The following is a 14,453-nucleotide window of genomic DNA, read 5'->3' as shown; positions in this document are numbered from 1 at the left end:
TGCTGTGTGGAAATTGTATGTTGCTTAAAGAAAGAGAGTGAGTGCCTGTGTTAGCATGCAGTTATGAAGTACAGTAGAAAAAAGATGGGAGAAGACAAATTATTTTTTCTAGAGTCCATCTGTACCTTCCAATGTCTGACGACTTGTCTCACAGCACAATCTCCTGTAGGGTTGCACAGAGGGTTTGAGAGCTGAATTTGGGCTATAATTAATGCTTGCCCTCTCTTCAACTTGGGGATCTGTATACCATCACAAATCTTAATTTCCACAAGAACCCATCATCTCTGAACTCGCTTTGTCTTTGTTTTCCTCTGCAATGTAATGACCACAACCTGTTTTCCTTTAGAGGGTGTACCTTTACTTTTTTATTATAATGAGAACAATTCAGTGGTGAGACAGAATTAAAGCTGTCACTAAATTTCATGCCTGGTATAAAACGTGTATTGCTATTTAATCAAACATCCTCTGGTTTTGGCAATCTTCTTGTTGATACAACAGCTCTGACAGATCAGTATTAAACATTTGACTAAAGCTGGATCTGTGGCGATGGGAATCTTATTGGCGTGAGCGGTGTTGTGATGCTAGGTGCGTTTTGGCTCTGAATGTAAAGGTACAAAGTTATAGCAACAACTCCCAAGTCTTCTCACCCTCATTATGAAGCTAAAAGCTGTGTGAAATAAATCGTAAAAGCAAACCTGTTTTTCAAAGAAAATGTGTAATGGATATAAAAGCATGAATGTTTCAGTTAAAGCTAATGAGTGTAATTTCTCACTTACCTGTGCTTTCCTTTGTTTTTCAGCTCGTGGGGCATTCTGAATGGGAACACAAACGAGGACCCAGAGGCTCACAGGTCAGTTGCTCAATATTTTGTGTTTGGTTTTGACTTTTTGTAAGTTTGAGGTATTCAAGCAAGTTTTCCATCTGAGATTGTCAAAGTTCTTAATTTTGTTAATATTTACAGGATTGAATCAATGGAAAAAAGCATAAAAACATGACAGCTTTCATTAATATAATTTTTGAGCTGTAATCCAAACAGTTACTTCAGACAGAGTTGAGTCACACAACAGAAAGTTTCTTTCAGTAGCAGAAAGGTGAATTAGATGTGTTGAGAAAGCATTTCATACTCAGCTGTTTCCATCAGGAATGCAATTTCAAACAACGTATGTATGTTTTGTGGTGGTTCTTTTGTAAACCTGACAAACTTGTAAAACTTGGATGGCCCTCTCACCTTGTTCAATAATAAAGAAATTAGTGGCGTTAGAACTGTGTGAGGAGGTGTAGGAAAGCCATGTGTAGCTACTGGTTTGCTCGTGACACATCATTGAAAGGAAGTTATGCTAGCAGTGATAATGGCATCGTGCTGATACATTTTTACATTACTTATAGAATTACAGTTGCTGCAAAGGAGACATTGCTACCGATATTGATGTTCAGGAATTTTCCTGCTTGGGTAAAATAGTCTTTCCCATCTGGTGTTGAAATTATATGAATACATTATTAGGGCTCCAGTATTCTGGAACTGCTTTTCCTTCAAGTGAAGGACTTTTATATGAATATGAACATCTATGTCTAAATCTATAATAAACAGGCTGGGCTGCTGTGGCGCTACATGTTTGCAACTTAATCTCAGTAGGGTAGTTCCTAGCCTAACGTTCATAATGCCCCTTGCAAAAATCACTAGAGTACCTATCTTTATAATGAGAAAATAACATATGTTAATCAGGAAGCTGCTACTTATTTTAATAGACAAGATTTACTGTTTTTAATGAAAAATTAATTTACTAAGTTTTGCTTTTTTGCTCTTATTGTTGCAGAAATCTACATTTTTTTTCTGAAATTTTCTAAGCTTCTGTCTTGCATCTCATTTCAAAACCATCTTAAAATTTGCAGGAAATTCAGTATTTCATTAGCAGTTTAAGATGGGTTGCAGATCTTATTTTTTCAGGTGACAGTCTGTCATTTCAAAAAGATTAAAAAAACAGAAAGCAAGCTAGTTTTCAGTGGAAACTGAAGAATTTCAGAAATCAGGGAAATCCTATCCAGGGAAGTGAGACCTGTTCAGTATGTAATCTCTCCTGCCTCATCTGATGTGCTAGTTGATCACGTCGTGTTCCTCTGGTCCAAGGAGTGGTAGGTAAATTGGCCTCCTCTAAACTACTGTTGAGGAAGGCATTCACTTGAAGGACTTTTAACTTGACTTAGACCTCAAACTTTTCTAGCATTATTGCAAATCTTTATGTAATTTTTGTATGCATATGAAAATATGGGTAGTCTTTTGTAGGCTCTGAAGCATGCCCTACAGTCTGAATGCTTTGCCTATGGCAGCCAAATATGGAGAGACTGCGGACTGGTGTGCATATGAAGTCTGCACTAGTATTGCATCAGAGACGGAGGCCTAAGTCCTGTCTAAGTCCTCATGCCTGATACATCCTGTTGGCTGTGTGCCTCCATGCTTGAAGGATTTTTTGTTGTAGGCTAGACATATTTTAAGGTTTATAGCTTGCCAATAAGAAACGCTTGCGGAAGGTGGAAGGTAAGTGGTATCAATCTGGTCCAAACATTTTAAATTAAAAGGTAAGATGGATCAAGTTGGCTATCAAAAATGCATCTTGCTGCAGGAAATTGGGCTTGGGCTGTTTAATAGATCCCTTTTGAGTTTTCTGAAAAAGTGAACTCAGGATGAAATAGTTGCCAAAGAATTATTTGTTCTCATGAGGGTATGGTTTCTTCCAAGGAGGCTTCCAGAGAAATTAATATATTGCCTGGTTTCTCTAGTTCGCTCCTTCCTGAGAATAGGGAAGGCTTACATGGCATGGCCTAATTTCAAAGGAAGAGGTCTCATGGTCATAAACTCAGTTGCTGCAAATGCCTATCTATTTGGAGTGCAAGTAAAACCATTTGTTGGGTACTGTTAAGGTAGGTTGTACTTGGGCAAGAGGAGATAATTGGTTACTAAACATATAGGTGAAGTTCTCTAGGTTTCAGTAGAGGCTGCGAAGAAGATAATTGTGAGGTAACTCTATATAAATTCCAAAATTATCTCTATCTTTCTGAGAATGGTTTTGTTCCTTCCTTGTGTGATGTTTTAGATACTCCATCACCATTTTGTATTTTAAAAAAAAGGGAGTGAGGAGAAGGTCAGTGGACTTCTCTGCAGGTCAGCCTGCAGTCGTTTGGACCTTTCCTGAAGGATTTTTTTGAATTATTAAAAACATTATTCTAGAAAACTATGTATCATATTTTCATGTAGAAGACTCCCACTGATTACTTTTTTTCCTTAGGCAGAATGTCTTTTAATTTTATTTTTTTAAAAAAATAAGCAAAAATACTTCACCCCCAAAAGTGCATTGCTTCAAAATGTTGCGTTTCCTTGACAGAGCAGTGGGGTGTCTCCTTCTAAATACATCTAAAAAGAAGTGCATAGTTTAAATCAATTTTGTCCTGTAAGAACTCTTTTATTTCATTTATGCTGTGTATAGGTGTTCTGCAAAGCTTCTAGAAAGCTAGTTGTTAAAAATCTTGGAAGAACCTTGTAAAACTAACAATCAATGTGTACCACAGAAATGTTAAAGGATCTTGAATAGGGCGGGAAAAGAAAATGACCCAAGCTCTCTGATTACCGTGTGGTATCCTAGTGCCCAGTCACAAGAAACGAGGAAGAAAAGTTTCATCATGGGGAAGAAAATAGGCCTTAGTTATTCCACTGTAGCCTCAGACTCTCTCTTTTACATGGCTCTGAAAACTGTCTGTGGTAGAAATAGTGTTAAACCTAACTTCACTAGTTCCTTGAAAGGTTAGGAGAAATTTAGGATGTTCCAATTTTGGCTGTACCCGTTTTATCCTTTTGTGATTCAGTTGCATTGTTGCCAATTTGTGTCCTTAATAAATGTACCCTTTGTTAAACAAGACCTTGCTTAAAAATTAGTGAGTGATCTGTTAGGTATGTTATGGTTCTCCTTCAAGTCTAACACATCACATGTTTAAAGATAGACTGGCAATTGACTGCAGGATCTGCCACAGAGTTGCTTATGGTGTTTCCCTAGGTCTGTGGGGCTTTCGTCCAGCAGAGAACTGGGACTTGGGAGGAGAGTTCTCTCCTGGCCAGTGGTAGCCTGCGCTGCTCAGGCAAGCAGTGAGAGGGAAGGAAGAGGTTTAGGTTTACGTTGTTGGGAGCCAATTTAGTAGTCTTTCATGTTCTTTTATGGAGTAAAGTGAAGAAAGTGGGAAGACAGATCTTAGGAAGCCACCTGCATGTGTGAATGTTAACAATGTCATTCGTGAGAAAAGGAAATGGAACCACTGGTTTACCATAATATAAAACTAAAATCCACATATAAACTCATAAAATTATCCTACCAAGACTCATCAAACAAAACTAATTCTGTTAAGATTTTTTTAAGAATTAGTAGGTTTTCTAAGGTATGTGTTAAAACATGAGAGGAAACTACTACAGTGCATGTCATACTTCTTAATGACCCACTGAGAAAACGTGTTCCTTTTCTGCATGTGGTAGTTAAATGCAAAGTGATGTAGATCCCAGTAGTGATGGATGTCAAATGAAATACACTGAGACTTATGGGAACTTCTGTTTGCAGAAGTTTGTCTCCTGACATGCATCTGCAATTCAATAGAATGTAAATTGGACAAATAAAAAGCGTTTTTACAATATTTTACTTGCTCCTGACTTGCGCAACCTACACTGCAGTCACATTTTTGTAGATTACACATACATATATGTATATGTATGTGTGTATGTCGTAGGATTCCTTTTCTTTTAGAATAATTATCCTATTAAAGCTGCTGTAATTAGAGTGAATTACAGGTTGCCTTACAAAGAGCAATGAGTTCCTGGCTACCTACTACTACTTCTTTTTTTTTTTCTCCTTTTTTTGATCTCTGAAGGTAACACTTCCTCCTGTAAATGCTTCATGCAGAAAACTTACTCTCTGGATTTGAAATCATGCAGAAAGTACAAAGTGAATTTCATTATGTTTCATGCTTAATTTTTAAAATTAATACAGATTAGGATTTAGGCACAAAACTTTAAAATCGAGTTCCAAGTTAAAGAAATTCCCAAATGTTTAGATTAAAGAAATTCCTAAATGTTTAGGAATGTTTAACCCACCTAAAGAAATATATCTCTCTCAAATATAGACATGCAGTCTGTAAAACCACATCATCTCACTCATGTGAGGGGAAAATATGCATACCCATTTCTAATATCAGTACGTGCTACAAGAACATGTGACTAGCAGAATTCATCCTTGGCATATTATCTGTCTGCAGAAAAAATATGCAAAATGTATTTTAATTATTCTACTAAAACATAATACTTGATACCTCTAAGATATTTTAGGAGTGTCCCACAGCACACTTTGTGCACACGTTTTTACGAGGGACCTTGAATGTGTGGGAGTTATTTGTTACTCTGTCATCAAGACTTGTTTGGCTTGCTGAAGATGTAGGCGTAGCCCCAGGAGTCAGTGGAATCAAGCGATCATTCCTCCAACATTATAAAAGTATGATAATGGGGAGAGAGGCACAGAGGTCCAGTGTTTTTAATTCTCTTTAAATATAAAAGCTCTCAATTATATATCTGAGGTGCTGCGTTTTACCCCTGCAGTTCCTAAGCAACAGCTATTTTCAGATTGAGTGTGTCTGGTGTTGTCTACCTACTTCATGCTTTTGCGAGGTAATTCGTCAGTGAAAGCTAGGCTTTTCACTATCTTGCCTGATTCCCTTTGTCGTGGCACTACAAGGAGACGGATGCTTTAGAGAAACGGGAGAAGCTTGGGTGCAACCGGTCTCAACCTTGCAGCTTGCAAAAACTTGTGTACATCGGAGAGCTCTGCCGTCTACAGCAATGAAGCACAGGAGTCAGAAATAAGGTTCAGGACACTGGTTTGGGAAAAGCCTTTTTCTCAAGTGTGGAAAAACCTCTAGAGCAGATTAAAAATCATGAGCCGAAAATCTCTTTACTTGCTGAAGCGTAGATGGGAGTCGATTCCCGCTACTGACCAGGTACTGTCCTTCGGTGAATCTGTTGTGTCTCTGTCTTCCCTTGCAATGACACTCTGAAGAGATTTACAGTGATTTAACAGTGGTGGTTGGGGTCCTCTGCATACAGTGAGAACCTTCTGATCATTACTTGTCGTTTCCATGATGAATAGTGCAAAATGTTGGTATAGCCAATTTTGCAAGAGCATGTGCTTGTGAATGTGGAAGTGCCATGACAGCCCACTAATGCAGGCTAAGTAACCGACAGAATCTCCCTGTCTCAAAAATGAGACTTTTCTAAAGGTTTTGGAGTATTTTAAGCTGAGTGGCTAAGAAAAAGTGTAGTCTACTGCTTATGGGTTCCTCAGTGCATGTCTTTGTTGCATTTCATATCTGACATGTATGTATGTATGTTTGAAATCACTGATTACAAGTAGATGTAATGCATTGGCAGCTTTTTCAGCATCATCTTGATTGATGCATCGTTACAAGGATGAGAATAAAGTAGATGTAGATGCTATAGACCAGATGTAACATAAAAATTATGGGATGCTGTTTGGTGCAAGGATCGTCACCATAAGTAGGACTAAGATGTGATGAATGAGAGTATGATTAGTACATTTCTTGCTTCTTGCTCCAGGCAGTCCAGGGTTCTGTGAAATTTTTTTCAATATCTTACTTGGGATGTAAAGACACTAAAAGAAATAGTTCTAGAAATAAAATTGAAAGGGTAGTGGAGGTGGTAGTTTAGTACATGTTCCAACTGTTTTCTGTTTATAAAGCAGTTGACTGTGAAGGGGTGCCTTTATCCATGGGAAAGAGGTGATTTAGGAGAAAATTCTTTAACAGAAAGAATGATGGACTACAGAAATACTTCCCCTTTGAGAAGGATCCTCCTGTACTCTTTTCATTGGGAGGGGAAAGGGAAGGGCAGATTGCATACTATATTTTATAGAGTTGTAGATTTTTAAAGTCAGATTGGACCACTGTGAACATCTAGAGATCTCAGACATACTACTATTCAAAAAATACCATGCTGTCACATCCTGTCACATCAGGCTTATGTTTTCTGGTTAAATAAGAATGTTCCTTTTAAATACATCCAGACTTAATTTAAAGTCTTCAGTGAATAATAATCCACCATATTCTGTGATAAAATTTTTCTATTTTCTAGATGTTCTTTTGTTACATAATGCCATCTCTTTTGACTTGTTCTAATTTAAATCTCCCACCATCTCAATTTGCTACACCTTTGAATGCCAAATTTAAAAAGCCCTCTTTCAGAATTCTTTTTTTCCTGAACAGATACCTAGATTATTCTTCTACTTTGGTTTGCTATCATTTAAACTAGCTGAAATACTAAATTTCAAAGGAATTGGATTCTCTGCTAATTCACAATAAAAAATTCACATTAAAAATAATAAGGCATTGTTGATGAATGCAATTTCATTGTATTGAATTGAATTGATCCAGTTCAATCAGAAATTTTTAAATCTCCTGGTAAAAGAGAGGTAAAGAAATTCTCTCTTATGAAGTGAGTCATTTGTCATCTTGTTTCTGTTAAGAAGATGTATGGAGACTAGTGTTGTTTCAAAGGAAAGCTGTATCTCAGCCTCTTGGCTTCCTTCTTCCTCTGACATAAATGCAGATCTTTGGTTTATTATGAACAAATATTTGACCAGTAGGGGCTCCCTGTTGTTGCATTTATATTGCTAACCAGTTCACTTTTCCAGTGCTGCCTTTTCCTTTTCATCACTCTAACCCTGATGTTGCATTGCATCATACTGTGTTACAGTATGATGTATCTGGGAAAAAGAAGTATTCCTTACCTGGGTGTGAGGTATGCTTGACTGCACTGAGCTGTGTATCCTTTCCATCATCAACCCTTCAATGCCTCTGGAGGGTTTTAAAAGAGAAAAGGAAATTTCCCTGACCCATCTACCACTTTGGGAGAAGTGAGACTCGGGAAGTGATGCACGTAGATGGACTTGACTTGAGCATAGTGTGAATCCGTAAGGATTGTTTGAAGGTAAACTAAGGGAGGGAAGGTGATGTTCAGCTTCAAACACATAGATATTTCTCTGGCTGTTCATACTGCTCCTTACACTGGGTGGCACAGGTGGATTGGGGCGTTCTGCTTGTTCTCCCCCTTGCTCAAGAGTGCCATGTAGGAAAATGCAGATACTGTGCAAGATGACAATCATAAAGAGGCAATTTCCTGAGCATTTTAGGTTGATCCTGTTCATAGGATCGTATAAAACAAATACCTCTGCCTTTTGGTGCAAATTCATTATTTAGTCCTTAAAGGGATGGACTAGCTTGCTATGTTCTAGGCTAACCTTGAGAAAATGGTATTATATTTTGATAGGTAAGTAGTAACATTGTAGGTTATTTCTCTATTCAGAGAAGGTGAAAGATATTTATGTCAAAAAATGACAAAACCTCTCCAAACTGGTTTACTGTATTACCGCTTAAAAAAAAAAAAAAAAAAAAAAAAAAAACCAAACAAAAAAACCCACACCAAAAAACTAAAGGAAGGAAATAGAATGGAATTCTGAAAGTGGGATTTTTGGCTTGACCTTCTTTCTATTATTTAAAATAATATATCAGACCTGAGTTTTAAGGATATGGGAGCTGTAAGTCCACAGTGAAGTCTGATACTCTATTTGAACATACTTTGTATCTTTTAAAAGTCATCAAGTTATTTTTATTCCTAATCTTAAATACTTTACAGCAAATCAAATGAAACCCAAAACTCTGAGCAGGCTGAGAAGTAGGGCTAGAGAAAAAACAAGAGTAGTTACAGTGACTGTAGACAATATTGTTGGGGGGTATGTGTGTGTATAATTTTATTTTTGATCTTTTGAGCATCATTTACACACAGACTCTACAGCACAAAAGTCTCCATGGTTTCTGGGGTCTCATATGACAAGGTGGTTTTTTGGTTGGTTGTTGGCTTTTTGTGTGTGTGAAAGAGTGAGGAAAGTGGGTTTGACTGTGAAGCCTGAAATATTTTTTGGTTTTGGTTGGTGAGAAACATCTTACCTAGCTATACAATTTTATGTGTGGGAGAGCCTGATCCTGTGAGTGTTTTGCATGGGTGAATTTAAGCAAAATGGTGATGAATTATATATTAGCCTCTATTCAACAAACTGTAATATCTCAGTGCTTGAATCTTGAATGTCTTTATATCTCTCAATAATTTCACAATTTCACCTTTATAGATCTAAGGAAAGAATTTATGAATGCTTTTCTTATCCAGCCAACAGTTCAGATTGCCTGAAAGTCTGTCTTGAAGTTTCAGTACAGGTTTGGGGGAAAATTCTCTGTTGCTTTTATTTGGTGTATGTGCCTGAGGATCTTGTTTCTTGGACTGATCTTAATATTTTATTCCTGATAGCTACAACTGAGAACGATTTCACTGAATGAATATACATTTAAAATGCTGTGGTAACCAAATGAGCCAAAGGTGATAAGGTGTTAAATATTTGCTGTAAGGACGTTGAGTATTTCCCTCTGCCTGAAATTTCCTGTAGATTTCATGAGCCATACTCTTTGAGCATAAGTTGTATTTTGATGCCAGTCCTAAGACAGGAAAAATCTTTACACATTAACCCATGATGTAAACTTTTAATCGTTTCATTGATGACTGTGAATTTAAAAACAGGAACTAGATTTATATAACAATATAAAAGCCAAATAACCCAACAATTGATATACAGATTTATATAGCTATAGATCATTCAAAGTAATGTACTGTGCAGGCAAACACTTCAGTAATATTTCTTTAGCTAGAAATGCATGCTTATAGCAGTGGTAATGCTTTCTGTACCATTAAGTCTCCCATTTAGATTTTGATGGATTTGTGTAAATCCCACAAAGTGATGCCTCTCTTACCTGCCAGTGATTTACAGCACAGCTATGCCTGAGGCAGTTTGCATGTACAGTGCAGTATCCTGTTCCTTACCACTGATCCGCTAGATAGGAGAAACTCCCATAGCCTACAACCTATGCAGAATGCTAAACAGCACATAAACTGATCCCAGTATGACTTGAGTCATAACTCTGTGGAATGATAAATCCACGGATTTTCCAAGAGAGAACTTGATGTAACATTACATCATGCAGCCACCATATTTTCAGTGTGTTTATGTATGAAGTAATTCTGATGGATTAAAGCTGTTGTGAAGAAATGGAAGACGTTCACTTTGTCAAGATGGGGAACTGTGTTTTCACTTTTTTTTTCTTTTTTTTTTCTTTTTTTAAATTTTTTTCTTTTTTTCTTTTTTTTTCTTTTTTTGTCTTTTTATTAATGGTTGACTCAGCCACAGTCCTTTTTTGCTAGCTGCATCTTGCCTTTTTGCTCTGAATGGTCCTTGCTTATAACTCTTACACATCCATGAGGATGGGTACATCATATCTGATATCTTTAAGAGAAGGCTGGAGCTCCTGTGCTTTATTTTTCTCTCAGACATCCATTAAATTCAGACTTTTCTTTGCTGCTGTCCAGTTGTCTCTGCATCCAGCAGCCTGACAGCAGTATGGCACTGCCAGTTGTCTTTGGCCAGAGCCAGCTTTGCTGGGAACTTCATGCTGAGGAAGCACAAGCCTCTGCAAGACAGCAGTTATCACATCTCAACAGCAGGTGTGAATGCATCAGTATGGATGTTTGTATAAGGGAGGGCACAGCAGAGGCTGTTTTACAAGCAGTACAGTGCCAGGGACCTCAGTGAAAACCTTCAGGGCCGCAAAGATTCTTGGTGTGTGCCTCCTTTCTGTGCAAAGGTCATGAAGGTCTTCATAAAGAAGGTGATGAAGCGATGGTTGTGGGCAAGGAGGCCTCAGAGCAGTCAGTGTGGAACTGTGTAGGTCTCCCTGTTCACAGATTGCCTAAGGATTAGGAAAATGTGCAATAGAGCCAGGGTCAGCTGAAGCCAAGAAGTCCCTTTGCCTTTCAAGTGTTTGTGCCTGTGGGTTGTGCCTGGTTATTTTGCACAACCTGTCTCCCAGGCAGACTATGGGGCAGACTATGGTGTGTGCTGGGAGTCGTGCTCGCCATGGCACCGCCACCACCACAACACATGGTCTCTTGAGGAGGTTTCAGTGGCAGCAGAATAATAAACACACACAACCGTGGAGAGGCAATGCAAGCCAAGGTAGAGGTAATGCACTACCGTGTATCATTCCATTTACCTAGAAGTGTGTGCCAGCAGTCAGACAGGCTACAGAAGCAGCAGTGCGAGTGACCACAGGAGCTCAGCAGAAGCCCCCAGCTCCCCTTGTATCTCCAGTATATTCAAATCCATGCACTCAGGTGTCACAGCCTTTTCAGTCATAGCTCATCTCTCCCCCCACCTTTACATTAGAAAAGCCCATGGGGAATACATGCCTGAAGCAGAGTTCCTGCTGGGACATGTCACAATAGTGATCCTTGTATCTAACCCAATCCCTCTTCTTATACCTGAAAACAGTTTTTAAAAAAAATATATTTCCTGTTAAGCACGTTTTTGAGGTTTTCCAGTTATTCATTGTTAATAAAACCTTACATTATTCTTTCATTCAGCAGACAAGTTTTCAAAGCTTTAGTGGCAGAGCAGAGATTTTTGGATTTTGGGAGGTTATAAGAAAGAGACCTCATGGGAGGGTTGTGGGTTGGTTGGAGTATGGAGCTGGGGCTGGAGGAAGAGAGTTGCTTTTGCACAGGAGGAAAGGTCCAGAAAACTGAGATTAGGATTAAGAAATGATCTATAAAATATTTCTTTGCTTTCTAATGCAGCAAATGAATGATGTAATGCAGAAAGCTATCTCAAAGAAATAATCTGCCTCAGATTTGTCCTTGCTTCTCTTAGAAGTGAGGGGTTGAGCTACAAGCACTAGCTGCGACTGTGGGACCATTTCTGTTTGTCCCCCAGGCTTTCTACTCTGCTGCTCTAATGAATGTGCGGGGGAGGAGCAGGGTGGCAATGAGCTTGGCACTTGAGAGAGACTGCTCTTGCTTGCCCATCTACTACCACCACTGCTCAGGACATGACCAGAGAGGTTCTGTGGGTAGTCAGGATGTGCATTTAAGCCGCAGAACCAAGGTTTCCAAAGTAGAACCAGATTATTTGAGAAGGATCAGTACCAGAAATATATTTGTCATCTTGCATGGCTTCGGCCAGGCAAGAGCTGGGGGCAGGGGATCTCAGTGCCTTTCATGCTGGCAAATGGCAATAAAATGTCCATAGTGATTCACAAGAGCCTAAAGTGTGGTAGAGAAAGTGCAGTAAGTAACCTTTACTGTTAATCCTCCCAGGTTTGTAGTGCAAGTCTTGCTGCTAGTCAGGCAATCCAGTTTTGTGACATAGAACAGAAGCTTGCTGATGATACTCAAATTGTGGTTTGCTTCATTCAGTGAGCAAGTTCCAGTTCAGGAAGGTTGCAATTTGTAGGACTGTACCCATGCTGCAGTTCACTGCAGTTTGGAAAAGGTATCAGCATTGAAATGCAAACAGCAGTCTGAAGTCGTATCCTGGTGAAATGATTCCTTGAAGCAACATGTTAAGTGAATAAGCAGTTAGACACAGTGATATTTGATTTAGTATTTTGAAAAGCAGAGATGGTGGAAGAAGCTGATATGCTGTCTGTTTGGTTTTTTTTCCAAGCATTGCCTTAGACTGGAGAGTGCATATCCACTTCTGTGGTGCAGATATAGATTGATTATGGCAATTGAATTGAGAGGACAAGATTGTGAACTGTCACCATTTGGAGCAGAGGAAGCAGATCTTTCTCTCTCTGGAGTGATCAGACTCCTGAAATACCCCTTAATCTCCCTGCATTTCTCTCATCGCTATAGTGTATCTTTCTGGTCTAGCATTTTTCATAATTTTTTTCATTAGTTTGTCAGTTTTCCGATCCCTGTTTTTTATACAACGTAAGTTTACTGGCTACAGCTTATATTTCTCAATTGCTTCTTTATAAATTTTTTTTGAAGTAGTTCTGGTTGCAAACTGTTAGGAAAAATGCTTAGAGCATCAGTTACACTTGTTCATTGGATTTAAAGCGATTTGAAATTTACTGGCATCTGACAGTAAAGTTACTGGTTACCTTTAAGTACCCATAGAGAAGCTTGTAGACTTTCAGAAGAGTTTCATCTGCTGAAATTCAAGTCCTCTGCTTTAGCAGAAGCTAAAACTATCTGCAGGTTTTCAGATTGCAAATTCTTCAAATTGCCAAAATTTGGGCATCCGTATGCCAATCTCTGAAACAAAAACTAGACTGAGAATGTTCTGAGTCCAGAGTAGTGCACCTCAAAGAGATTACTAGTTAATGATGAATAAACAGTGTCCCTTAGTCTTCTGGAAATGGCTATGCTGAATAAAATTTTCCATATACAGGGTAACTGATGCAAGGGGAAACATCAGTGCAAATGTTTAAAGTTTCACAAAAATATAAGCAACCGAAAACAGCGTCTTATGAAGGGAAGTGATGGCCAGTGTAATAATGGGCAATACAACTAGCTTCCTTGTAATGAAGAAGACCCTCACGTTAAAATTATGTAGCACTGTGGCTTTTGTGATGATAAATGACTACATTTCAGCTCCTCACAACTATTAAAAGCTGAGAGTTGTGCCACATGATGTTCTTTTCATTTCCAATAACATCTTAAATTTCACTCATTGCATATGTGTGTTTCAGGTATTTGTTACCTTCCCAAACAAATTGTTGAATACAATCATTATGAATTTTGGCTTCCTGTTTTCAGGAACCCAATTACAGAATGAACATGATTAATATACTTAATTTTTTACTGAGCAGTGACTATGCCTAGTCTTCAGTCAGGACGCTTCCACTGGTGTGTTAATAGTAGCATTGCTAGAGGATGTGGGCTGCTCTAGCCTTCCTTACAGAGTTTCCACAGTGCCGTTAGTGTCTGAAGATGTCTTCAGTAACAAGGACAAAATGACGGACTGATTTCATTCTATAATGGAAAAGTTGGTTTAAAAGCATTTTTGTTAATACTGTTTTAATTTTTTTTTTCCCCTGTGCTTTGTGTCCGTACTGGGGAAGATATGTATGCTGTAATTGCTGTTCTCTGGGATAGTTTTAAAGAATAAATAAGTGAAAGTATTTCCTATTGTTCCTTACTCACAAGAACACATGCTGAACTCTCTAGTAGCTCATTTTATGAGTTTCCCAGTGGAAAAGCTCACAGCTGATCAGCTCTGTTCTCAACAGCAGATGTTCTTTTTCTGCTTGACTTTAGTAGTGAGCCATAATTTTGTTCTGTGTCTGATGGAACAGTATTTAAAATTTCAAAATGAATTATTGGAGTAGCCTCCTGAGATTTTTGAATGAGCCAGAGCTGGAGTAAATCTTAAAGTCAAGTCATAAAAAAGAAAATTTCATGTTGGGTTGGATTTTACAGATCAAAGGTTCATTGTGTAATGGGTCTGCATTGCTCAATTTTCAATTCC

The 14,453-nt window shown here is 38.3% G+C and overlaps 1 protein-coding gene across 1 annotated transcript in view; it reads left to right on the top strand.

Annotated features, from left to right (window-relative positions):
* PDE3A (phosphodiesterase 3A) overlaps nucleotides 1-14,453 on the top strand; it is a 278,295-nt gene that overhangs the window by 170,446 nt on the left and 93,396 nt on the right. The window contains 1 exon segment of the mRNA XM_074871467.1: nucleotides 800-850. Coding sequence (XP_074727568.1) covers nucleotides 800-850 — 51 coding nt within the window.

The sequence above is a fragment of the Strix uralensis genome, chromosome 5 (assembly GCF_047716275.1).
Source record: "Strix uralensis isolate ZFMK-TIS-50842 chromosome 5, bStrUra1, whole genome shotgun sequence".
In the NCBI taxonomy this organism is placed as follows: Eukaryota; Metazoa; Chordata; class Aves; order Strigiformes; family Strigidae; genus Strix; species Strix uralensis.
Note: the sequence above shows the minus strand (reverse complement) of the source record. Positions and strands in the feature narration are given on the sequence as shown.